This window comes from Lontra canadensis, unplaced genomic scaffold, assembly GCF_010015895.1.
Source record: "Lontra canadensis isolate GAN:19392208 unplaced genomic scaffold, GSC_riverotter_1.0 scaffold2, whole genome shotgun sequence".
Classification (NCBI taxonomy): domain Eukaryota; kingdom Metazoa; phylum Chordata; class Mammalia; order Carnivora; family Mustelidae; genus Lontra; species Lontra canadensis.
This window is the reverse complement of record NW_022630996.1, coordinates 21392035-21418868: the sequence shown is the minus strand read 5'-3', so window position 1 is coordinate 21418868 and position 26834 is coordinate 21392035. Positions and strand designations below refer to the sequence as shown.

The window sequence follows — 26834 nt, the reverse complement described above, 5'->3', positions numbered from 1 at the left end:
CAAAGTGGACTAAGGACCTAAATGTAAGACACTAAACCTCAAAAATCTCAGAAGACAGCACAGGGAGTAATTTTTCTAGCATTGGCCATAGCAACATTTTTCTAGATACGTCTAGATACATTTTTCTAGATAGGCAAGGGAAACAAAAGCAAAAATAAACTATTGGGACTTACATCAAAATGAAAAGTTTCTGCACAGCAAAGGAAATAATCAACAAACTAAAAAAGCAACCTACTGCATGGGAGAAGGTATTTTCAAATGATCTATCTGATAAAGGATTAGTATCCAAAATATAGAAAGAACTGATATAACTCAACACTAAAAAACCCAAATATTCCAATTAAAAAATGGGCAGAAGACTTGAACAGACATTTCTCCAAAAGAAGACAAACAAATAGCCAACAGGCACATGAAAAGATGCTCAGCATCAGTTATCTGGCAAATGCAAATCAAAATGACAATGAAACAGCACCTCCCATCCAACAGAATGGCTAAAATGGAAAAATACAAGAAACAACAAGTGCAGGAGAGGGTACAGAGAAAAAGGAATCCTCTTGTACTGCTAGTAGGAATGCAAAATGGTACACTTGCTATGGAAAACTATATGGAGTTTCCTCAAAAAACTGAAAAGAGAACCACCATATAATCCAGCAATTCCACTACTGGGTACTTACCCAAAGAATATGGAAACACCAATTAGAAAAGGTATATGTGCCCCTATGTTTATTGCAGCATTATTTACCGTACCCAAATCATGGAAGCAGCCCAAGTATCCATCAATAGATGAATGGATAAAGAAGATGTGGTGTAAACAGATATATATATATATATATATATATATATATATATATATATATATGTGTTTGTGTGTGTGTATGTATATACACTCATATACATACACAATATACACTCATATACATACACACACACAATGGAATATTACTCACCCATAAAAAATGGGATCTTGTCATTTGCAACAACATGAATGGAGCTAGAGAGTATATAGTGCTAAGCAAAATAAGTCAGTCAGAGAAAAACAAATACCATATGATTTTCCTCATATGGGCAATTAAAGATACAGAACAAAGGAACAAAGGAAAAAAAGAGACTCTTAACTACAGAGAACAAACAGATGGTTACCAGAGGGGAGGTGGGTAGAGCAATGTGTGAAACAGGTGATGGGGATTAAGGGTACACTTTTCACAATGAGCACTGAGTAATGCTCAGGATTGTTAAATCACTATATTGCATACCTGAAACTACTGGAATTAAATTTTTTAAAAAATAAGGTAAAAAAGACTTGCTCCACCGTAATTCTGGGGAAGAAAACCCAAAGAGATGAGTCTAGCGTCTGGCATGACCTTTCATGGGTATGGCAGGAAGAGAACCTAGAGCAACCACAGCCTCCAGAATGTGAGTGGAAAATGCCAGAAAGGGCAGATTCAGAAAAAGCAAAGCCCAACTTTCATGTGAACTCTGTTTAAATCTCTGGATAACCCCCAAACTGAGTGTGTGTAGGTAAGCAACCCAGGTAAAGATGAAAGAGCTGAACTTTTATTTGAGCTACCCCCAACCTTAGATGAGGCAAAGTTTTCAATTTAAATCTAACCAGTCTAAGTCTAACCTCTGCTAATTAAAAAAAGAGAATAAACCCTTTCCAGGAAAATGTAACAATCTAGAATCTCCACAGCATAACTATTCACATCATCCAGGATACAATCCCAAATTATGCAACTGGAAAAAAACAGAAACTATGATCTGACCCATTTTTAAGGAAAAAGACAATCCATAAGGTTCAACCCCAAGCTGACACAGAATTTTGGAAATATGATGCAAAGACTATAAAGAGACTTTTCTAACTCTGTCCATATGATAAAGAACAGTACACTCAAAGTGTATGAAAAGATAGAAATTCTCAGCACAGAAAGAGAAGAGTATGCTTAACATAAATACTTAAATAAGAACACTTATTTCTGGCAAATGAAATGGCACTTAGATAACACAGTATTTTGGCAGTCAGTCACTGATCACAATGAAAAATACATGACCACAACAAAAGCTGTCGCTTAACTAAGCATTAGTGACAAACATCCAATAAAATTTTCTTTATTTCTGATTTTTCAAATCTGTTCATCACAGCACAGTAAGAATGTTCTAACATGAATTGACCTAGACAGCAGAAGAGTGAAAAAAAGGAAATCTTATCTCAATGTCATGAACATTTTTAATAAAATATGCATAATGAGAGATAAATTCAATTATAATTAATCATGAAGGCAGTTATATAATCATATTTCCCATGAGACAAGTAAGCAGAATACATAAATGAATGTCTATAAATACTTTTGAAGGAGGGCTGGCATTTCATTTTACAGCAGATTTCTTAGGTATTGGAGACCAGAACATTCCCAAGATCCCTCCACAGTTCTATTTAAAGCCACAGAATTGTGGATGCTACCAGTCAGCTTACCATTTCTTCAACGTAAGGGTAAAGCATGTCTCCAAAGTATTCTGTAGCTTCAATCGGAAGCTGTGCTGGCAAATTGTCAATGGAACACATCAGAATCCCAGAACCTTCAACACTAGGAGAAGCAATACACTTTATTCAGATATATAAAATGTTATTTGTAAGCTCTAACTTTTCCAGGTGTCCACTCCATTATATGTGTTTCATAATAATTTATAATTGTGTACCAAAGTATAAAAGAAAATAAGCAAAACTTTCTCCAGCAACCCATCTCCCATTTAAATATAATTTACATGTTTTTAAGTATTTGAATTTGCGTGTAGTTTTTCTACCAAATTTTTAAATATGTTTGAGCATAGCTCTGGATATTTGTATAGCTGTCATAAAAATGTAAAACACTGAGTATTTTAAACTAGTACATCAAGGTTAACTGAGTGACGTATTCCCATCTATCTCTTATAATCTACAGCCTTAGCAAACTCACCTGTCATGAATAATATGCTGGTCTGCATCATACATACAAAAGGGATGTTCTATTGTCGTACATTCAGTCATAAACTCTATAGATCCTCCTGTGTCAGCTGAAATGTCACATATCGCCACAAGTCTGAAAATAACATCAATACTCAGATCAGAGCATGGAGCTTCTCAACAAGATTAAAGATGAATGAAAATGAAAGGTACTTGAACAACTTTCAGTGTGGGAGCCAAATATTTCCTGGGCTCTTCAGTTCTTTTTCCTACAGTTCACTGTTCAGGACACTGTATTCTTCTAGGATATGGACAATCTTCCCAATACAAGTTTTAGTATCCATATACAAAAGTAAGAAGAAAAAGAAGAGCAGGTGGAGAAAAAAGGAAATCAAAGTGGAAAACCCCATCCCTAGAGAAATCATAAGAAACAACCTCGTTAAAATTAACCTATTCAGCCAACTCTAAATAACTTACGAAGGTTTGATTACACTACCTCCACCCTGCTTAGCGGCACAAGGTTTATTCTGAGGGGGACTCTGCATGACCGAAGACTACAGAACACACAAATACATTGTTCTTCATACAAGGTGAGGCCAGTGTGTCCCATCAGAAGGTTTGGAATTGTAGGTAACTTTTTGTATCATGGGGATAGTTTGTGCCTATCTAGCCACATAATTTTACATGTTAATGCAGGGAAATCTCCAGAATTATGAACAGAAATCTCAGCCCAGCTTTTGAAATCCTTTAGTGGTTGACCAAAAATTTCCTGCCCAACCTCCAACTACCACTTGCCTTTATAAACCCTGCACTAGAGCTAGACTACTGTACTCGCTGTGTCTTAAGTTGTGCTTTGGTGGTTCCATACTTAACAAGCATCAATCCTACCACCTGCAATTCTCTTTCTCCTCAGTCTTCCCTTTTAAGGCTTTGCTGAGCCCAATGTTCCTACTTTCTTCCAAATTCTTGAGCTATTTATTGCTCCTAGTACTCCCTTGGCATTTATATCATGCCAGCTGCATGCCTGAGGGTAGCAATCATATTTTTTCTCTATGCTTTAGCTTAGCAGAGTGCCAGGTAGATGAGGTGTTCACAATTTACTGTGATTAATTGATTTATTTATTGACTAATTACATAATTCAACATTTAATAATTATTTGAATACAAACTGTATGTCAGGCAATGTACTGGGTACTTGTCGCCAAAATAAATAGGACCCCTATCCTTAAGATTAAATTTTAACGGGAGGGAGAAAAGTCATAAACACAAGAAAATAAATAATCATGAATTTCGGGGGGAAAAAGTACAGACTAGAGAGAGATGGGGACAGGGACATAGAAGATCTTTCTAAGGAGTTTACCTTTGAGCTTCATGTAGAGTTGAGAAGAGAGTTTTAAGAAGAAGGAAGGTTAACTGTCAAATGCAGCCAAGAAATTGAGTGAAATAAAGCAGACCACTAGTCTTTAACAGTCAAGTCCTGTGATATGTGAATCCCCTGTAGATGACACCCTAAGAGTGGGCTCTGCTGCTGAAAACTGCCATCCTTACTGAAGTAAAGTCCTTACTTGTGTGGTAATGCAGGGCAGCCTTCCACACCAGCAACAGAGGACTTGCCTGGAACCAAGAGAGTCTGGACATCTTGGCGAGTTAGCAGACGAGGGGTGTTTTGCTCCCAGTAGATTCCGTTAATTAAACAAGTTGTATAGGGTGCAATCTGTAAAGCAAGTGGCAACTTGAACAAGTTAGGCAATAGCAAATTTCAAAGCAGCAGGCTGAAAGAGAGCTATCAGTAAAGTTCATGAGAAATAATTTAATGTTACTTCAAAGTGACTTTATTATTTGCCACATCAGTGGTCATTCTGTGAGGTAAAGACAATAAATACCCACCCAGATTTCAGTGTAGAATTACTCCACGAGAGATAAGTATATGAGCATAAATATATTAATATTTCTGTTTTCTAAGGTAGTGCATGGCCAAGAAAAGGAAAAGGACAGAATCAAGTGACCTAGCCCTCTATTTCCAGCTCAACCACCAGTAGTGTGATCTACATCATGCTACCTCAACTTCTCTGGGCTCTATTTCCCTTACCTGCCAGACTGGGATAACAGGTACCCCATTCCTCAAAGGAATGCTGTGAGGATTGAGTCAGATAACATCTATAAGCTCCATGGACAAATGTGCTACATACATGCATACATGGTAACTAGGTCATTATAAATTTTAGGAGGCATCCAATCACCAATATTTCTGTGATTGGGGGAAAAACAAGGGATGGAAATTTACTAGATTTTTAATTTTTCAGTCTGAAACTAGTTTCATAATTTTTCTTTCCCAAACATCTCAAGCATTCTCAAACTACAGGTAAAAGTCCTTCTCTACGACACGCTCTACATGGCATAACAGCTGTATTTCACATCAGAATCTGCTATCTTATTGTTCAAACATATTTAAAATTATTTAAAACATTTCTTTTCATAATAAATGCATGCACTTTTTATTTATTTTTTGGTTTGCTGATTTTGAGGAGGACTTCGCAGTGACTCCTACGTACATACATTTTTCTTCTTAGAAGATACGGCCAGTGTGTCCCCATCAGAAGGTTCTGTATTACAGGAAACTTTCTGTACCATGGGGACAGGCCTGTGCTTATGTAACTGTGCTGTTTCATTCTAGTCCCCTGTAATCAATGCCATGGATTCCAAGACAACTGTCTGAGGTTATGACTGCAATTTGTGGCCATAGAAGGGATGACCCTGGGTTGAGATGAAACCTCATAGACATTGTGCTTTGCCAATAGCACTGACCAGTCCAAGGTAAATACAGAAAAGAGTATTCCACAGGAAATGGTTTAGAGTTATTGGGCACATGCAGACCTGAAGCAGAAACAGAGATAGTGAAACTAAGGGCATATCCAGCAAAACCACTAAGTAAAGCCCACTCCCAACATCGATAAAAGCCAACAACTTCTAAGGCCAACCCAAAGGATTCACAAGTCAATATGGGGAACTGAAAACCAATATATACATTAATAATCTCTCTCCTTGAAACCAGCCTAACTATAGCATATTAGGAGCAACCAAGTGAGAAGCTGAGTGTGATACTCACGTCAGTATTAAAACGACTTATGTAGTGTTCAGGGTATTTGTCATACTCTACAGGATCATACACACCATCTGTTTTCCTGACAAGATGATGATGGCGACTTAACACCGTCCCATACACTTTTCTCAGGTCTTGGAGAGGAGAAAGAAATTAGTAAAGTAGGTGACAAATGATAAAGATTTATGGTGATAAAGTATTATAACACAGAAACTGTTAAAAACAGTAAAAGATACGTACAGTCATTCCCCTCCCCCTTACCTCCATTTTGGGAAACTTCTTTTAATTCATGTGGTTCCACATATTCACAAGGCAACTCATTGAAGATTTCCTGGGCTCCCTGTAAATAATACATGAGTAAAAATCTAAAAATCAACAGGAAAGAAGCCAACATGTTTTCCTGCAAAGATTCCAATTCTCTTTCCCCACAATTATTAGCTCCATTTGTCCTGCCCAGAGACGAAGTGTGCAACACAGAAGTACAGATAAGCTTCTCTCACACAGTCTACACACCAACTTTTATTCCAGTAGGAACAGCATCCATTGGAAGGAGCTTTCATTTCTTTTTTTTTTTAACTAAAGTTACTCAGAGTAGACACAAAGGTGTTTAAAAATGAGGGCACAATAAAATATTTCTATTTACTTTTTGCTTCATTGCAGAATTATTTCAAGTGACAAAACTGTATTTCCTATGAAAAAAATTAGATGCCTATCTCACAGTATAATACAAAGAGTGATGTCCTATTTGTAACATGTTTTCATTGAGAGAAGGTCCCTGCGGGATCACAATCACCTTCTCAAAACCATCCCAGAAGGAAGAAAAAGTATGAATTCTGATCCTGTATTAAGCTTCCTAAAATCTTATCGGCGAAACTTCAAATCATTTTTAAAAATTCACATCCTGTGCTCACTTCCAAACTTTCGGCTATCTCAGTGATGAAGGTAAAAGAGATCACCTTAAGAACAGATCTATGTACCATTAACAATGATTTATCTCTTTAGAAAGAAAAAGTGCTCAAATACTGTGACAGGTTGGAGTCAAACGACAGCAAAGAAAGTTAAGTTGGGACCATTACTGCTCTATACTGGGGAAAGGTTACCTAGGTAAGAAAAGTACCAAAAATAGAACGCCTACTCATCCAGAAGCAAGGCTCTGAGATGACCAAAAATGTTCACATTCCTTGGGCTAGTTTCAGAGTTCAGGCTGCTTTACAGAAAGACTTCCTTAGAAACATCTAAGAAGTTACCTTAGATACATTACCAGTCCCTGTGAACACAAATGTTAAAGGCCCTATCGACTTTGGCATCAAACCCAGAGATATTTCATAGCCAGCATCGCGGACAGCTTGCACGGCCTGGCTGCTGTTCCTGTAGTTATGGGCCATGCCAATGTGCTGCAAGCAAGCACACAGGAATTCATATCAGTCGACCGCCTGAGACATTGTCCTGATACATATTTTCAAAAAAATGAACAAAATACACATCTCACCATAAAAGGTGTGTGATGTCCCAAAGCGAGAAGCCTTAGCCCCATTCCATGTAAAATGTTGATCATCCCTATTGCAGAATCAGACCAACAGAAAAGCCATCAGTCAGGGGTTGAAGCTGTTCTCCCTCTCTCTCCAACCTGCTCGGTGCTCTGATGAAGCACAGACCACGGCATCTTGGATTTGGAAGGGGCCCCAGTGGTCACCTTATCCATCCCCTCCATTTTCTGCCATCAAGAGCACTACTCAGCTGCATCCCTATCTAATCCCTTCCACTTTCAACCCTGGCAAATGAAAAGTGTCCTTCTTCTTTTCTAAGGTTGTTCTCTCTACCTTTGCTCCAAATCCCATCCCTTCCCATTCCTTCTCTAAGGAATTCACTTTTGAAATTATTCCTTTCACTGTCCTTCCTTACTAGTTCATTGTTTCTTTTTAAATTAGCATATACTGTATTATTTGTTTCAGGGGTACAGGTCTGTGATTCATCAGTCCTACACAATTCACAGTGCTCACCACAGTACATACCTTCCCCAGTGTCCATCCCCCAGCCACCCCATCCCTCCCAACCCCCCTCCCCTCCAGCAACCTTCAGTTTGTTTCCTGAGATTAAGAGTCTCTTATAGTTTGTCTCCCTCTCTGGTTTCATCTTGTTTCATTTTTCCCTCCTTCCACTATGATCCTCTGTCTTGTTTCTCAAATTCTTCGTATCAGTGAGATCATATGCTTGTCTTTCTCTGATTGAGTTATTTCGCTTAGCACAATATACTGGCTCACTCTTATCAACATTTAAAGACAGATTCCTCTCAAACCAAAACTAATGAACAAACCAATACAATGTCAGCACTGACCTTATGACTGCCATTGGCAATTTTAGTTATCTAAACAGCTAAACTCAGGGAACAACCGTCAGATCTTGACTTACCTGTCAGTGGTATTTGGCAACGTGGAACCCTCGCTTCCCCAAGCATCCCTAACTTGAAAATTTTCATCCCACATTTCTATAGGTGCCTCTTCCCATGCCCATTTCTTTTTGTGTCCTCTGCCCTTTCCTTAAGGTCCTTTTTTAAAATTAGCTGGCCTCAAGATTCTGTCCAGGGACCTACTCTCTTCAATCTCTATATTTTTTTTCCTTAGCTAATTTTATCCAGTCCTAAATTTCAAGTATTCTGTATACACTGATGACCCCAAGTCTGTCTCTCTAACACAGGTTATTTTATTTCAAGACCTGATCAATTATCTCACGGATTTCTCAGTTTGGACTCAAATAGTGAAAACTCAGCATACCCACAGCAAAGACCTCAGCATCCATTCTCCTCTTTTTTTTTTTAGGAACAGAACTTTCCTTCTCTGTATCCCTTCCAAATGTTCTTTGATCTTTTTTCTGAAGTCAACTTTTAAAAGAGTAATTTATATTCAATAAAATGCACCAATTTAAAGTGCATCATTTGATAACCGTGAACATATGTATGCACCCGTATTACCACCAACATAATTGAGATATAGAATATTTCCATCACCTCAATCAATACTCCCCAGCTCTTTGCCCCAGAAAAGTACTGGTTTTACTTCTCTCTGTACAGAGTAGTTAATTTTACAGTTTCATATTAGTGAAATTATTAGTATATACTCTTTTTTCTGTGTCTGCTTTCACTCAGCATGTTTTTGAGATTCATACATAATTCAGTGTAGTTTCAGAATTTATTCAGTAGTTTACTTCTTTTTATTGACAAGGAGCTTCCATTTTATGGGTTTATCACAACTTATTTATCCATTCTTCTGCTGATAAACATTTGGATTATTTTTACACTATTAGAATGAAGCTACTAGAAATAAGTCTTTGTAAAAAAAGTAATTCATTTCTCTTGATAAAAGCCTATGAGTAGAATTTCTTATGTACATTGATATTCAAGTTTTTTATTTCTTCTTGAGTTGGTTTTGGTCATTTTCGTCTTTCAAGGATTTGTCTATTTGATCAACATTGTCAAATTTATTAGCCTATTCATAATATTTTATTTCCCTTTTAATGTCTATATGAAATATAGTGATGACCCCTCTTGTATTCCTAATATTGGTAAATTGTGCCTTCTCTATTTTTCTAATCAGCCTAACTGGAGATCTATCGATTTTAGTGATTTGCTTAAAAAGAAAAAAAAAAAACTAGCTTCTGATATCATTGATTTTCCCTCTTAACTTTATTAGTCTTTTCTTGTATTTGCTTTGGGTTTAATTACTTCTTCATTTTCTTGCTTCATAAGATAGAAGTTTAGATCACTAATTTGGACTTTCTTCATTTCTAATAAAAGCATTAAATGTTATAAATTTCCTCCCAAGCACCACCTTATCTGCACCCCATAAATTCTGGTATGCTGTTTTAAATTTTCATTGAATTCAAAGTATTTACTTATTTTTCCTGTGATTCCTTGACTCATTGGTTATTAAGAAATACATTGTTTACCTTCCAAATATCTGGAAATTTTCTAGATACCTTTCTATTATTATTTCAACATCAACTTTATTATAGTCAGAGCACATACTCTATGATTTAAAACATTTTATGTTTATTAATAACTGTTTTGTTCTTATGGGCCATCTGGGTGAGTGCTCAAGAACCCTCAATTATATCAGAGTAGCTGATGGTGTTTTACTGTTCTATATTTCCACCAAATTTTCTACTTGTTCTAACAATTACAGACCTTCGAGTTCTAATCTGATGTAGAGTTATAACATGAAGTGTTGTTTCCTCAACTAAAGAAGGCTCAAAGTACTAAGTGGGCCAAAAGTCAAGTGGACTTTCCCCCCAATTCCAGTTCTTATCCTTGCTTCTCTTGGTTCCTGCCCCTCTATTTTTTCCCTCTCTTTTCCCCCTTTTGTTCTCCTCCACAACTTCTCATCACCAAACCGACCTCTCCTAGTCTTCCAGATAGAGCTACCTTAAAAGTCAGATCCTATTCATAGTTGTTCTCCTTTTCCCTGCTTTTTCTTTTTAACTTTTGTAATAAAAATATGTAATGATTTACTTTTTTATTCCCCTAATATTCATCTCCCTTAGCTGTATCCCTATGTTTATTTTTTTTTCTTTTAAAGATATTATTTACTTATTTGACAGAGAGAGAAATCACAAGTAGGCAGAGAGTCAGGAAGAGTTGGGGGGGGGGAAGCAGGCTGCCAAGCAGAGAGCCCGATGCAGGATTCGATCCCAGGACCCTGAGATCATGACCTGAGCTGAAGGCAGAGGCTTAACCCACTAAGCCACCCAGGTGCCCTCCCCATGTTTATTTTTATCGGTGGAAATAAACACTTCCCTGCTCTAGCCACAGAAAAAAAGAAAACACAGTTACTTCCCAGGTAAATTTAAAAAGTGGGTGGTGTAAAAACCCTGGCATACCTACCTGCCACACCTGCCCACTGTCCAAATGCCACTACCCGTGTTCCTCTATGATCCACCATTTTCTCGTAATCAATAAGTCGGATTTCCTGAAGAAAGGATAAAAAATTTTCACCCAGACCAACTAAGCTTAATCTCAATGAGTAAAGCATATATATGAGCAAATAAATATATCACATTTCTTCCTCTTATAAAATATATCTTAACTTTGTAAGTTACCATCAGGTGCACCATGAAATATCCAGAGAATGCTGGGTCACAAACCACTGATAGGTCTGTGATTAGAGATGGTCCTAGTAGGGTGATAAATGCCCCCTGAATGTGGTCAATAAAATTGGAAAGGCATGATTTTCTTTAACTTTTAGGCCAGCACGATCTATGTATCTGTCTACAGTCCATTCATCCCCACATCCTTCCTTCTAGTCTCAAACAAAACAAGTCCCTCCCAAGGCTAATCCCTGTGAACTGGATCCCAGCTTTTCCCCATGTCTTCCAAGACCACGCTTGGAACTTTTCCTTTCCTGCATTACCCCTTTGTACACTGCTCCTTCCTACCTTAAAAATGACAACACCCCCTTCTCAAGTCCATACACACAAATCTCATTTTCTCTCTCCCTTCCCCCTTCCCTCTTTTTTCTCTCTCCATCCTTACAAGTAATCTTCATTTACAAAGTAGTACATGCCACCTGCTTTTCATTTTCTCACCTTCACTGAAACCACATTCTTCTGTCTTTGGGAATCTTCCCTCTTAGCAATGTCTTATTAACTCACACTTAAAAGCTACTGATATACTGTAATTATAGAATGTCTTAAATAGTCACTTTATCTCCTCAAAGAGTGTATGATTTTTACCATGTGCCTGAATATAAGAATGTTTACTATTCATTCAACCCTAAGTAACTGGTTACAAAATATTGCCAAAAAGCAGTTCTGTTTTTGTTCAGTTCTCTTATAATAAACAAAAGCTCATGTAACAAAAAAGAAAATCCTTCCTAAGTACTTTTTTTATTTATTTTTTTAAAAACTTTATTTATTTATTTGATGGATAGAGATCACAAGTAGGCAGAGAGGCAGGCAGGGACGGCGGGGCGGGGCGGAGGGGAGCAGGCTCCCCGCTGAGTAGAGAGCCCAATGCGTGGCTCAATCCAGAACCCTGAGATCCTGACCTGAGCTGAAGGCAGAGGCTCAACCCACTGAGCCACCCAGGTGCCCCTCCTAAGTACTTTTAAAGGAGTTTATCTGCTTAAGGTGAAACCTTTTTCTTGTAGCATTATTTACATTAATTAATTTTTGATTTTGTTTTTCAAAACCACTGGGAATTCACTAGCAGAGGTCTTATAAATTTGAAATGATAGAATGTATTCTATAGGCCCATACAGAACACAATTTCCTCCCTTCCTTTTACAGTTTGTGAGGTCTCCTGTCCTCTGCCTATCCTTAGATTCTAGTCTAGTTTCTAATGCTCTAGTCTAGTTCTTACCCTAGGGCTTGGACCTTGGACTTCTCTATCTACACTTACTGCCTACCCTCATCAAGTCTCCCAGTCTTAGATGCCATCAAGTCTCTAACAACTACAAATATGCATCAGGAGGAGTTGCCTGGAGCTACAAACTCATTATCAATGGCTCCCTCTTTAAAATCTAAGGTCTAAAGTCTGAAATCTGCTTAGATGTCTAATGGACAAATTAAACTCAGCAGGCCCTAAACTCGATTCCTGACTCCTGATCGTCCCACCCAAGCCTGCTCCCTCTTGCAGTACCATCATCTCAGTGTGTGGCCCCTCCTTCAAATTGCCCAAGCGAAGACCTTGGACTCCTCTCATTTGCTCTTTCTCTCATATTCCACATTTGTTTCACCCGTAACTTCTGCAGGATCTGACCTCTAAAATACAGCCAGTATTGGGTCTGTGTATCACCACCTCTACTTCCACACTTCCACTCCCTTGTGCACGCCACTGTCATTTGGAACCTGGTATCCATACTAGTCTAGACTAACAATCTTATCAATTTTCTCCTCCCATCTCCAATATTATCCACACAGCAGGCTGAATAAGCACTTTAGAACATGATTTACTAACCCTCCACTCAGCCAGACCCACAGGACCTTGCACTAGTATGCCCTCCGCTGGGAAAACTCTTACGTGACAGATATGACTTGATCCCTCACATCCTTCGAATTTCTGCTCAATGCCAAATTTGCAGTGAGGCTCTCCCCAATCGTCCTATTTAAACTATCGTCCACCCACAGTGCCCAAAACTCCCTTTTTCCTTCTGTATCATATTTATGTCCACCACACATATCTCTAAGTGACAGATGCGATATCTTATTTATATATTTATCATCTGTCTCCTCCCACTAAAATGTAAGCTCTGTGAAGACAGAGTTACTTCATTGCCACTGCAGTGAAGAGGGTCAGTCACAATGCAGACACTAAGTATTTGTTGAATGACTACTTTAGAGTTTTTGTATAGTACTTATATCTCAAAAAATGATTTCTTCCTTCATGAATGATAATAAATGTAAAAATAATTCCCAGTCCAGTTCTGGCACTAAGAGCTATGCAAACCTCAGTCTAGTCACTTCACCTCTCTGGGCTCCATCTGAGAAACGAGGGAAGTGGATTAGATGATCCCCGAAGCTCTTTTCAGCTCTCAATTCTACTTGGTAATATCTGACCAATTGGCATTATAAAATGCTAATCGTTTGGGGGGAACACTTCTATCATTTTTTTCCGTTTCAGTACAAAAGGAATGAAATGTTTGGTTTCTCTTATTAAATTCCAAACACGCACAGCAGAGAAGCCCTAAGAGCAGCAGAACTATTCAAGCACTAATTCACAGATCACCTTTCCTACTGAGGTGAATAACATGATGTATTTCCTACATGCTGAAAGGAAACTAAAACTCCACTTGACATTTAAAGATAGAAAGAAAGACTGTTTCTATGTTAACATTTATGATTACTGGTCACTAATTACCTGTCTCAGAATCTCATCCAGCAAGCCCATATTGGCCTCCTGAGCCTTTATTGTGTGGGAGAAGAATGCATAAGTCTTCTTAGACATTAATTTTTCCTCTGGGGGTCTTTTAACTCCCAAAATTAGACAAGCTTCAGAAATATCCTCCTGAAGAATGCCACCAGCTTTGACATATTCCTGGGAATGCAATTTTGGTTAAAAGTCATTTCCCTAATTTGTTGTATTCTTATTTTCTTTAATAAATAAGTGTAGCAATTAAAGGCACAATCTTTTGAAGGCATAAAATCTGTATGGATCAGAACAAATAGTAGAATAGCTACTTCTAGTATTTTTACTTTCTTGCCAAAGATCAATTTAACAAGTTTGACTTTTATAGCAAAAGAAAATTAGAAAATTCACCACCTACTCCTACTCGTAACTACTAGCACATATGATTTTAAAATATTTGTGAAATGTATATTTTGTATCAACAATGCACTGAAATGTTAAATGCGAAACAGTAATTTATTACTCAGGTGTATTTTTAAAAGAAAGACATATATCTGCAATATTTACTTTTTTCTTTTCTTCTTTTCTTCTTTTTTTTTTTTTGGTTCAATTAGTATTTATTACTGCCCCACTCCATCCAGCAGACTGTGCTAGAGATGAAATGGTAAGACACACTAAAAAGGCAGACAACATCCTTCCTATAAAGAAGCTCACAAAATACAGTAAAAAGAAGTCAGGAGCATAGTAAATGAGGCTGAATTCAAAAGAATTATGAGCAGCAGATTCTAAGTGATACATTAGTTTAATGGATACTGAGATCTAATTCCTGGGTGAGATTATCAAGGAAATATGAAACTTTAAAGTAATCTAAAAGGCTAGGTAGGATTTGGAGAGATGGAGATGGGAGATGCAAGGTGGTAGTATCAGTAGAAAGAATTGAAGAAATATATACAAATATGGAGGCAGGAAAGTAAGGAGATGTTTAGGGCATAAGGGATAAGTCAATTTGGAAAAGAAGGCTATTACGGTGAATATGATCTTTACTGGATAAAAAATAAAAATCATCATTGACATTTATTAATAAATTAGTACTTGCTTTACTAAACTCTTTTCAGGAATTATCTCATATAATTTTCCGAAAACTCCCATGAGGTAGGTATTATTATTATGGTCATTTAATCAATGGGAAACCTGAGGTTTACACATTTAAATGAGATTGAGTAGCTAGTACATGGAGGCAACAGAAGTCATTTCAGACTTTTAAGTAAAGGGTTAGCATGATCCAGGCAGAATTAAAAGAGCATCAAAAGTGGCAGCTGAATAAAAGGAAGATGAATCCAGTTAGGAATCTACTTTAAAGGAAATTACAGATGGACAGATACTATAAGAGTGAACATGATTCATACCTGGTTTCTTTGAAAACAATCTATTTGTCCATTTGTAGTAGACTGGTTAAATAAATCACAAATCATGGAGTAATTACGGCATTAAAACACAGCCATTAAATAGAATGAAGCGGATCTCCATGAACAGACATGGAGTGAGTTCCAGGATATCTCAATGACTAAACAAATAAGGCAAGATAGAGTATGTATAGTTTACAACCTTCTATGTAAGACTAAGGGGGGAAACTGAGAAAACACACACACACACACAGTCTCATTTTTACAGAAAGAAACGTAGGAATAATAGATCAGAAACTAATGACAATAGTAAACTATGGAGAGGGTAGGAACAGGATGTAAGGGATTAAGATACGAAGACTTTCTACACTGCATCATTTTATATAGTTCAAACATTTGAAACTTGTAAATATTTCACTTATCTTAAAAACATAATTAAATCAAAAAGGATTTAAAGGCAACCTTGAAAATGTATAGAAAAAAATACATAAATCCAACTGTATATCACATTGACAATATAACTATATGGAAAGAATAACTCAAATAACTTGAATACAGCAATCTGAATATTCTTTGTGAGATATATTCTAAAAGCAGAAACACTTTTTTTACTCAAAAAATACTAAACTCCATTTAATAGCTTTATTTTTTATTGAAGTATAATTGACATACATTATATAGTTTCACATATACAACATAATAATCGATATTTGTATGTATTGCAAAATGATCGAAAATAAATCTAGTTAACATCTGTCACCATGCACAGTTGCATAAGAACTTTTAAGATCTACTCTCTTAACATTTATAGGTTTATTGTTAGTTATAATAATAGTTATCATGATTCCAAAACTATTTTATGTATAATACAAGATAAAACAAAAAGCATGCCCTAATATTATAAAGAATTAAAATGTTCACTACTGGAGAAAATAGATGTAAATATAAAATTTTAAAGGTAAGAAAAACCTGCAATGTTAAAAATTTTAGTTGGAAATATCCGTATTGATTCATGATGAAGTAATATGAAGTAATATATATGTATATGTATGTGTAATCTTATTTCTTAGCTCTATTCACTAAAAGCGCTAAGAGCAACAATATCTCAGTAAAAATAAGCACACTTAACACCGGATATCAGATCTTGGTTTCTATATACTAAAAGAAATCAGAGCTCCCTGGTGAGATAGATGGCTAATCCTAGGTGCGAGGCATAAAAAGCACAAGGTAAGAGACTAAGACCATTTGTTGGTGCAGGAAACAAGAAAGCAGAAAGATCAAGTGCTCCAAAGGACATAGGAGCACCCTTAAAGGCACCCTCTATCTCGAATTTGGGGTAACTGGGACATTAAAAAAAAGTGGTTAATAGATTATCATACATTAAATGAAAAAGGTCCATACAGCCGTAATGATACTCAAAAGAGCAAGAAAGAAAAAACTAAGGGCAATCTCTTTTCTATAGAAGAAAATCAGCAAGTAAATTTAGAAGAATGATAAGGTCAGAAAATCATCACTTTGCAAGCTTCCATGTAAAAAAATGATTCAGGAAAGATCATCAACGTATCCTAACATCTTTAGCAAAAGGTAGCTGAGAAACAAACACAAGATTCACAGGTCTCAAAACATCACTCCGCAGAAGACTCAGTAATTACAAACAGAAAAAGGTACGTAGAGAATGGAGAGACCTGGTGGCAACTACCTCAGCCAAGTGACTACAAATTCCTAATCTTGGGACAACCTGGTATTTTGTGTCTGATGTGATAGAGTGGAAAGAACACGCACCACCTGGATAATATTTGTATCAGAAGTGTTTTAACCTGAATATAATCGCCAGTAACACCCAGAAGCAGACCATTCTACAAATCAACTAGTCTGGACTCTTCAAAAAGAGTCAATGTCTTAGACACAAACAAATCAAAAGGGTGTGCAGATCTAAATTAAAAGAACTAAAGAGACATAACAATAAATGCAATGAACCTTAATTAAGCCTCAATTAAAATAAAAGACCATAAAGACATTTGAGAGAATGGGGAATTTGAAATGGGCTATGTGAGATGGTATTATGGAATTACTATTTTTTTAGGTCTGATGGTTATGCAGGAGAATGATTTATTCCCAGGAAATGTAGTAATGTCTTAGTGGCCTTAGTCTCCCCAGTCCCAGAACCAGGGCTGCACATGGACATAATGACTAAGGACGTCACCCCCTTCTAAAGGCAATTCCTCCATCCCTCACCCGGAGAAAGCATGGAATAGGGTGGAAAAAAAAAAATACTTAACTGATTAAATTCTGGACTCAAGTAAAAATTCTAACTAGAAATCTCATTATAATCAAAACAAAGGAATATCATCATGTGGTGTTTAAGTACATTGGCGAACATTTCATTTTTATTCAGATGTTCCTTGATTTTATAAGCATTGCATTTTTACTCAGATGCTCCTTGATTTTCATTTTATTCCCATATATTTAAAAAATAAGAAATATTTACCTTGTCATGAATGGCTCGCCTATTAGAAGGCTGTATTAGGACTTTGTATCCCAGGTTGGTGATCCCTTTGATGTGCCGGGGAGCCAGAGGCGCCCTCCTCTCCCAGGCATTCACATCCTCCCTCCTCAGGGCCATCACCGCTTTGTGGTGAAGCCCTTTGGAGAAGCTGAGCCCCAGCCTGCCCAGTGTGGTCCTTTGTACTCGCAGCATCTTAAAACCTGCTGACTGTAAAGACATTGTAAGAGAACAGGACAACAAAGGCAGGAGGGCTCACAGATCATTTCTGGTCTCCTGAGAAATCTGCTGTAAAATCCAACCAACTCAGATATAACAGACACAAGATAGAGAAAAGGGGAGGGAAACCTTGGATGACGTGAAGTGCTCCTTTACCCAACAAACCCAAATTTCCACAAATGAGGTTATTTCCAAACTAAAAAAAGTACTGAGCAAATTATAGGACACTAGCCAATATATGCCAAACCAAAAGAGTTTTTGAAATATGTTTCATCAAACATGTATTCAGCACAAAAATTTTAAGCATGTTAACCTATGATGCAAATACAAAAAGATAATTTTATGCCAATTTTGATGGCACAAAGGCTGGAATCCTTTAATGGTGTGCAAGATTCTTCACAATCCAGCTCCAACCTCTTTGGAGTTTCATCTCAGACCATTCCCTAAACTGGTGCTACTCAAAGTGTGTCTGGCAGCCTGTTGGCAGTCGGTGACCTGCTCTTTACCGGTCCTGGATGAGCAATGCACAGAAATAGAAAGGAAGTTCTTGGAAACCTCTATATCACATGACCATTTTTCTAGTAATTCAATGTTACTGAATTTTAGAAAAGTATTGGTCCTGGCAAATTGGAAATTTAAGAAAACAAAACAAACATGCTTTTCCATGACAGGTGTTGAAAGGTTAAGAAGCACTGTGCTAACCACCCCTGCTCACCCCTCACCCCCCCCCACCCTTTTGTTGTTATAAACATGCTGTTCCCCTTTCAGGGTTTCCTCTCCATACCACTTCCGCCTATTATATTAAACCCAGACCTGCCTCAACCAGTTTTCTGCTACTCCAGATTGCATAATGCCACTCATTTATTCAATCAAGAAACTGAATAAACAAGAGGCTTACTATGTGCCAGCACAGAGTCAATTCTATATAGATTTTTAAAGCATAAATATCAAACAGTAGTCTGTCCCTCTTCAAATGGTTACATACACTTAGCAATTTCAGAGGATAATCTGCTGGATCATTTCAATGCTAAGTCTTAGTTTTTTATGTTTAAGGTTGGCATCAAAATACAGGAATTGAGGGGCGCCTGGGTGGCTCAATGGGTTAAAGCCTCTGCCTTCGGCTCAGGTCATGATCTCAGGGTCCTGGGATGAGCCCCACGTTGGGCTCTCTGCTCAGCAGGGAGCCTGCTTCCCCCTCTCTCTCTGCCTGCCTCTCTGCCTACTTGTGGCCTCTCTGCCTACTTGTGATCTCTCTCTCTGTCAAATAAATAAACAAAATCTTAAAAAAAAAATAAAGGAATTGAATTTCACGCTTTCTAGAAATTTCCTACCAATCACTGCTAACATACATCAAAATTCTTATGAACACATTTCTGTTACATCAGACTGCAATCTCTACACCAGACCCACTTTACAGATGGGGAAGTTCTGTCTAAACAGCGGCACATACAAGTGGATTTTCTGGGAGCAACTACTTGCCATTTGAGATAGAAAATTTATAGGTCAAGTCACAACACAACAGATTAAAAGAACAAAGCAAACACAAGGAGATCAGCTAAGAAGACTTTAGAAAGAAAAGGGACAGTAAGAAAAATAATGCACACAGCAAGCAAACATGCTGATAAAAAAGCAGCTCAGGCTCTTTCACTTGGCCAAAATACTGATGAGCAATATTTTGGTAAAAGACTGCTATATACGCTATCTGATTTTTGGGTTTTTTATACAGCTTTGTTTTTAAAATTCTCCTTTTTTTGAGAGAGAGAGAAAGAGAGAGAGCATGTGTGAGCAGAGGAGAGGGGCAGAGGGAGAGACAGAATGCCAAGCAGCCTCCATACTCAGCACAGAGCCCAACACGGCTTTATCTCACTACCCTGAGATCATGACTTAGGCAGAAATCAAGAGTCGGGAGGCTCAACCAAAAGAGCCACCCACGTGCCCTTATACAGTTTTGTTTTTAAAAGAGATTATATCAGGCCCAAACTCAAGCCCAAGTCCATAGCACTCATTCTTCCCCAAACCAAAGGAAAAACTGCAACAATACCATAGGACTTAAATCCCAATGGTTCTTAAATAAAACCAATACCAAAGACAAGTGAGTTTTGTTTTGTTTTTAACACACAGATGAGCCTAGAAATGGTCCCATCTTTCCCACAGGACTCTATTTCACATACCATAGGTGACCAAGTGACCCTGCATCCTCTATCCTTAGCAGCCAATTCTCGGAGCCAGTATGAGGGAACACGTTCAGATAATTTAGTATCTCTCCTCCACCCAAACTTGATTTACAAGCACTGCCTCACCTCCCCCAGTGACCATCATCCCACCTCTTCCTCCCTACCTCCCTTGTCCGGGATAGGGAATATGGTGTGGGGACACAGACACATATACACAAATAATACACACATATATACTTGCAAAGGCAGACTTTCTTTTTTTTTTTTTTAAGATTATTCATTTAAGAGAGAGAAAGAAAGACAGGGAGGGCACAGCAGGGGGAAGAGGAAGAGGGAGAAGAAGACTCCCTGCTGAGCTGGAAGCTCAAATGGGGACTCATGCCAAGACCTGGAGATCATAACCTGAGCCGAAGGCAGCTGCTTCACCACCTCAACCACCCAGGCGCCCGGCAAAGGCAAACTTTCTGTGGAGACTAGAAAAGAAGCGGAGCAGGGAGTAGATCCTCTCGTTTCTTTGGGAAGCTGCTTTCACTTTCACTTTTTGTAGGGAATTCTCAAATCATAATTCTAACTTTGTTTTTAAATAAACATAACAATAGACACCTAAACACTATGCTAAACACTATGCTGCACACTTTCCAGACATTATTTCATTTCCTCCTTGCAAAAATCTTAATAAGTAGATACTATTATTTTCATTTTACAGGTGAAAAAACTTAACTGGAATCTGCCTAGAGCTGCTGCTTCTAAGCAGAAGCAGGATTCCTGGGTTAATATTTAACACTCAGGATTTTTCTCTTCGCCAAAGCCTACAGACCCACACCATGTAGATCTGATGTATGTTAACTGCCACCAGCTCGTTTTTGAAATAAATTAGATTCATACGGCCTCGACTTTAGTAGAGTAAGTGATCAGTTCTCTCCCCAGCATGGGGTGCTTCTACCGATCCCTTTCCTATGGGCCACGGAAAATCCTTCCTGAGTCATTGCCAAGGTAAATTCTAGGTTTCTGGGTACTTAGAACAAGAGATTTAATTGCATCAGGTATTACTGCGTTAGTAATTGCTTGAACTTCGAAATTTGGTCTCAACATGGTAAATTTCCAGGCCCACAATTCATTTCATTCTAAGGTCATCAAGAAACTGCAGCAGTGAGGATTTCTTAACTGTTCTTAGAGCATGGCAGGTGTCTATTTCATGGAAATGTCTAGGTGGGCTGTGTTAGATTTCCCTGTCCTGAATTTTGTGGGCCTTTCCAAGAATATCAGGCAGTAAATGTGAGGTATATTTCTGGCAATGCTTTCAGTGAAACAATGCACGACGATCCCTGGTTTACCTACTGGTTCTAGTGAGATCACTTATCAGTACTAATGACAGTTTGTAGGATGAGCGAGGAGGAGGTGGGAAAGCAAGAAAAGGAGATGAAGAGACAAAGAAAGAGCTAGGGAAAATAAGGAGGAGGATCAGAAGAAGAGGAATAAAGGGTAGAAAGAGAAGTGTCACATGGCAGAGGGAAATAACTTCCCCTGCCAATTTCTAAACAGTCTGTTTCCTTCAACACATAAAAGGCCAATGTTCCAAATAGCATAAAAATGAAATTTAAAAGATTCTTCTCTATGTTTTGTAAACCAAGAACAGCACTAAGGTATACATTTTTTTAAGGTATGCATTTTTAATCAGGAATTTGAAATAACTCTAAAAAGTCATGGGAGTATTACAGTGAATTACACAGACATGCACTGAGATAGGAGGACAATGAGTGGATGGACTTAGCAATAGAACATCTCTATGATACCACCATACCGCTCTTCCCCTCTTTCAATGGGGGAAAGACTTAAGAACTTCTTTTAATTTACAAATTATCTATCTTTGCAATGTATACATGACAATGTGCCCCAAGGAGGACATTTTGAAATGTTCTTGGTATTTTCTAACCTTTTCAGAAGTGAAAAGAAAAATGGTCATTAGAGATAAAGATGATAGATAGATAGATAGATAGAGCAAGCCCAGAATTCCATACATACCCCACCATTTTCTTTCAGTTACTATGAAATAAACTATGATCACTGATTGTATCACCATCCTAAATCACATGAAGGAAGCAGATTTTGTGAGATGTATTCGTAAAACATTATATCTAAGTAAAAGCTGCCTTCAAGAGCAGAAGCCACAGCTCCACCACCATGAGTCGTGACCCACAATACATATTTGGTTTCCAGACCATAATAATCCCAGAGGCCCAAAAGGGTTCCAAATTAACAGAACACCTGGTGATGGCCTAGAATAAATCCAAATACCTCCCAACCCCAAGGCTTGCCAGAACAAGGCTTGGGCAAGCAGCAACACCATCCTCCAGACTTTCACTTCCTGTTGCATAGGTAGGTACATTCTTTTAATGCTTCCATGTTAAATTCCTTATAAAACAGTTAACCATATGTTAAAAAACAAACAAACAAACAAACAAAAAAAACCAGCAGACTTGGGGCAGGAGGAATCTACTAATATTAATTAATCTGGTCTAAGAATATTCATGTTTTCAAGCAGCTACTCAAAGTCATCCAAAGATCTCTAAAACCCATGACTCTTCTGGTCTTTAGCCCACAAATTTAGTATCATTGAGATGAATGCAAAAGTTAATTTTAAATTGGACTCTAATCCAAAAAGTTTACCTGCTTATTTGTCTTTTTGCTAAACTATAAATGTTTACTCTGTGACCTTGGTACATAACTGGGCCTGTTTGTGCCTCATCTGCAAAATGGATTCAGATTAGTATCTACCTCGGAGGGCTACTGTGAAGTTTATCTGAGCCAATATGCACAAAGTACTGAGTACTATCTTGCACACCATTAATGCTTAATAAATGTCAAGAAAAGAAGAAGGCTCCAAGCCTGCTTACTCCTTAAAGGTGAGCGCAACCACACCACTAATAGAAAATACTACCTTCCCTTTCTCTTTGTCACAATGTAGTAAGAACTTCACAATGGCTCCACATTGATCCCCTCCCTCCTTCTTTTCATTTGTCAAGGAAAACAAAATGGAGCCCAGTAAGCCCTCTCCTCAATTTCACCCTTCAGGCCTGGGTGTTCAAGATATATAACTTAGCATTTTAATACAGTATTTCATTAAACTTATGACACATTTTTCACACTTTTCATATTTTAGCCCTAAAATAGGGATATATTTTATTATGGATGGTATCTTAGATTCAACGAAAACAGTAATGTTATTTCCCATGCCAAATGTACAGTTTCTTAATTCCATAGAATTTTCTTGTGATCTCACCAAGAATACTTGCCACTGTATGCAATGTTATTGTATAAGATAATTAATAAAGGAATACCTAGAAAACTTTTCTGTTAAAGGGGGACTGCATACATGCCAAAGGTCACTTCCAAAATCCTGAGCTGTTAAGGTCTGTTAAGGCTTAAAAGCTTGGGAGTGGGGGAGGAGGCGGGTAAGAGGGTTCCACTGCAAATAAATCAAAGTAAAGTTCTGATAATGCTGACACCAGTAACAAGTGAGACTGAAAACAAGTATGATTTTCTGGAGAGTGGTAAAATCACTAGGGAAAATTGGCCTAAATCTTTGGCCTCTAACTCACTTTCAGAATGGCCACAAAGTTTATACTGCCAGAATATACCCCTAGATTCACTCATCTATGGGGAAAAAGCAGAGGGGGAGTGCAAGTGACAAAATATACACGCAGAGACAGAGAGGCATCCATGCAAAGTGCTCCTGTTAACTTTTTATTTCTACCATAAAATATGTGAAAGTTACCACCTGAGTAAATGATCCTTTAGTCCCCTGAGTAGCTACATGGGCATAATTATAGCCACAACTTCCCCACATTCTGATAAGTGATGACCCACAATATCAAAAAATGTTCACCTTTGTTCGGGTTACTGAACGCTCTCTCTCCCTTCCTTCTTTCCTCTCTCCAAGCCCACCCCACTCCCACTCCCCTAAAATCAGTGTCTGAAAAACACATCACTTCTGGAAGTTGTTAGGGCATTTAGCCCAACTCAATCAGGCAGAGGAACTTGCGCCTGCTTGTGCCCCTTCCCGGACTAGGTGCTCACACTGGACAGGCAGGCCCCGCAAAGTCTCAGGAGTTGAGGAGTGCCCAAGTTTCTTAAATCTTCTTGGTCCGTTAGAGTATAGCCAAGGAGCAGCAGTATGCTGGGGGGAAGGGGGGAGAGTGGGAGGGGTTGTTGGTGAGAGGAGTCCCCACCTCAAAGAGAATGGCCAGCCCGAGATGGTCAGGTTGAAGAGTCTGTGATCAGAGTTTGTCTAATCAGGCCAGAGCTGGGAAAGTCGACCGGCAACCGCACACAGAGAAAGCTGGGGTTAAGGGAGAGGGCTGCCCCCCAAAATCTCCATCAACCACATCCCGCCGCCAGCCAACCTAAATAAGCATACAGTCCGAGAATTAACAGGGTGTTCGTTCTGCAGCTTCCACATCTATCCTTTATTCCCCAACAACTGCCCCTGCTTCCCCGGCCCAAAAGAGAGAGAAAAGAAAAAAAAAAAATTAATTAATTGCCATCCTTTCCCTTTGCTATTCAGAAATTCCAGAACTGCGCTGACAGCCCTCCCTCGCTCCAAAGGAAACGCTCGCAAGGGAGACCCAAAAGCTCGCCACCCTCTCCCTCGCCGGGTCCGGGAACTGGGTTCCGCGGAGTCGCCGGGTGGCCCGCGCGCAGGGCGTAGGAGGCAGAGCTCGCCCGCAGCTCTCGGGGGACAGTCGGAGCCTCGCCGGCGATCTCCAAGCGCATCGCGCTGGCTGAGCCCACCGCCCGGCGGCTCAGCCCCCTCCGGGCGGCCCTCCTCACCTCGTCCCCTCTGAGGTGCCGACCGGTCCCGCCGCCTCCGAGCTCCGGAGAGGGTAGGCTCCGAATTCCCAGCAGAAATTGGGATGGGGGCCGGGAGGAGGAGGTGTTTGCTCAACTTTTGAGGACGTCATGCCTCTTCGTCCCGCAGCCAATCAGCGGCCGCCCTGAGGGAACAACCTTCTCCTCCGCCAATCGGCGGCGCTGCCAGGTGCTAGGTCATGCCCTGACCCTGCTCCTCCCCGAAAATCCCTCTGCCTTCTAGATCTCTGACCTGCGTGCGTCCTTAGCTGGGGGCATCACGTCCTCCCAGGACAGTTATTGACCACGTTTGTAACTGTCCGTAGCAGAGGACAGGCGGAAACGCAGGAGGACGAAAATAGTCCGGGCATTACACACTAGAGAGATGTGTGTCTCTCCTGGAAAAAAGTTGTGAGCTCGTGTGTATTACGTTTGTTTTAGCGATACACACTTTCAAAGCATTTCACAGCTTCATTATAAGCCTGTGAAGCCAGATGACAGTTCCTAGAATAGTTTTAGAGTCCAACAAACTGAGACTACCAAATTAAGTGTAGTGTATCTACATCCAGTGAATATTAAGAATCTATGTGTATATGGCAAAGTCTACTAGTCTTAAAAAGTCCTAAGTGGCCCTGCAGGGACAGGGGAAATGCACTTCATAAAGATTAGCCTCAGTGCTAGAGGCTGAAGAAATGCCAAGACGCCGGTCTGTGGTGCTTCTATGGAGTCAATGACCAAAGGGTAATTGTCCCTCCTATTCTCATAACTTTCTCCAACAGACTTTTCTCATACCTATCTTTTCTCATACCTACCACTGAAACAGATGTGTTTCACCACGAAACTCTTGTGTCAATAATCTAGAGCCTAGAACATTCTTATAAACGCCACTTGTACTCCAAGTGCAGAGAAAATTAAAATCTTTTCTGGAAGCTGAGACTGTCCTCTGTATCTCTAGCTTCACATACCCAAAATCATATTCCTAATCACTCTTCTACAGCCTTCCCTTCGTATTAGGTTTCCCAGCTCCAATCTTGACATCACCAGCTTCCTAATTACCACTGAGCCAGGCCTGAAACACTAAATTTGCTTCAGTTCTTCCTCCATCTGTCAACCCTACCTCTGGTGTTGACTCTGTCCTTTAAAATCCCTCTGTGATCTGTCTCACCCAAACCCGCGCTTTTATGCACTGACTAGGTCATATTTCCTTAAGCACACAGCTCTGATCATCTCATTAGCCTGAGCAAAAGCCCCTGGGACTATCCACTATTTGTAGACCACTGCCCCAAGTCCTTCACACAACATGTGATTTGCTTCAAGATATGGCCAAAATCAGCCATCTCAGCTTTATTTCTATGGTAGAACCAGCCTTAAACTGACACTGAAAGACAATCCGTGCTTTGTTATATCGCTAAGGGTTAGGAGTCTGAATCAAAAGCCTTACTTTTCCCCCTCAAGTGGTAAATCATGGGGAAGTTACTTCATTTTCAGAAAAGCCCAGGTTCCCTTATCTGTCAATAGAATAATAATAGGAACTACTTCGTGGGGTCTTTATGAGAATAAAATAAGCTGACATCCAAAGTTCTCTGCCAAGTGTCTTAAGAAACGGATAATTATTATTTCTCTCCCCCAGTATCTCATGCTGTCCACTTTTCTGTAATTCTCATTTACAAAAATGTCCACCTCTCCAAAACTAATCCATCCTTTAGGGTTCAGCTCAATGAAGCTGTCCCTGAATAACAAGCAGATAAGATCTCTCCCTTCTCTGTGTCTGCCTCTCATAATGTCCTTACCACTGTTCTCCTTATACAATAG

General features: G+C 38.9%; 1 protein-coding gene across 1 annotated transcript in view; it reads right to left on the bottom strand.

The window, feature by feature from the left end:
- Nucleotides 1–25108, bottom strand: part of AASS (aminoadipate-semialdehyde synthase) — a 52259-nt gene extending 27151 nt beyond the window's left edge. Inside the window, exons 1-11 of the mRNA XM_032870472.1 lie at nucleotides 25005–25108; nucleotides 17767–17991; nucleotides 13888–14064; nucleotides 10915–10999; nucleotides 7528–7595; nucleotides 7286–7432; nucleotides 6300–6378; nucleotides 6045–6172; nucleotides 4504–4652; nucleotides 2952–3074; nucleotides 2471–2582 (exon numbers count right to left, since the gene is read on the bottom strand). Coding sequence (XP_032726363.1) covers nucleotides 2471–2582; nucleotides 2952–3074; nucleotides 4504–4652; nucleotides 6045–6172; nucleotides 6300–6378; nucleotides 7286–7432; nucleotides 7528–7595; nucleotides 10915–10999; nucleotides 13888–14064; nucleotides 17767–17976 — 1278 coding nt within the window. The 5' untranslated portion in view covers nucleotides 17977–17991; nucleotides 25005–25108. The remainder of the gene's footprint in view (nucleotides 1–2470; nucleotides 2583–2951; nucleotides 3075–4503; nucleotides 4653–6044; nucleotides 6173–6299; nucleotides 6379–7285; nucleotides 7433–7527; nucleotides 7596–10914; nucleotides 11000–13887; nucleotides 14065–17766; nucleotides 17992–25004) is intronic.
- Nucleotides 25109–26834: the final 1726 nt, after the last annotated feature.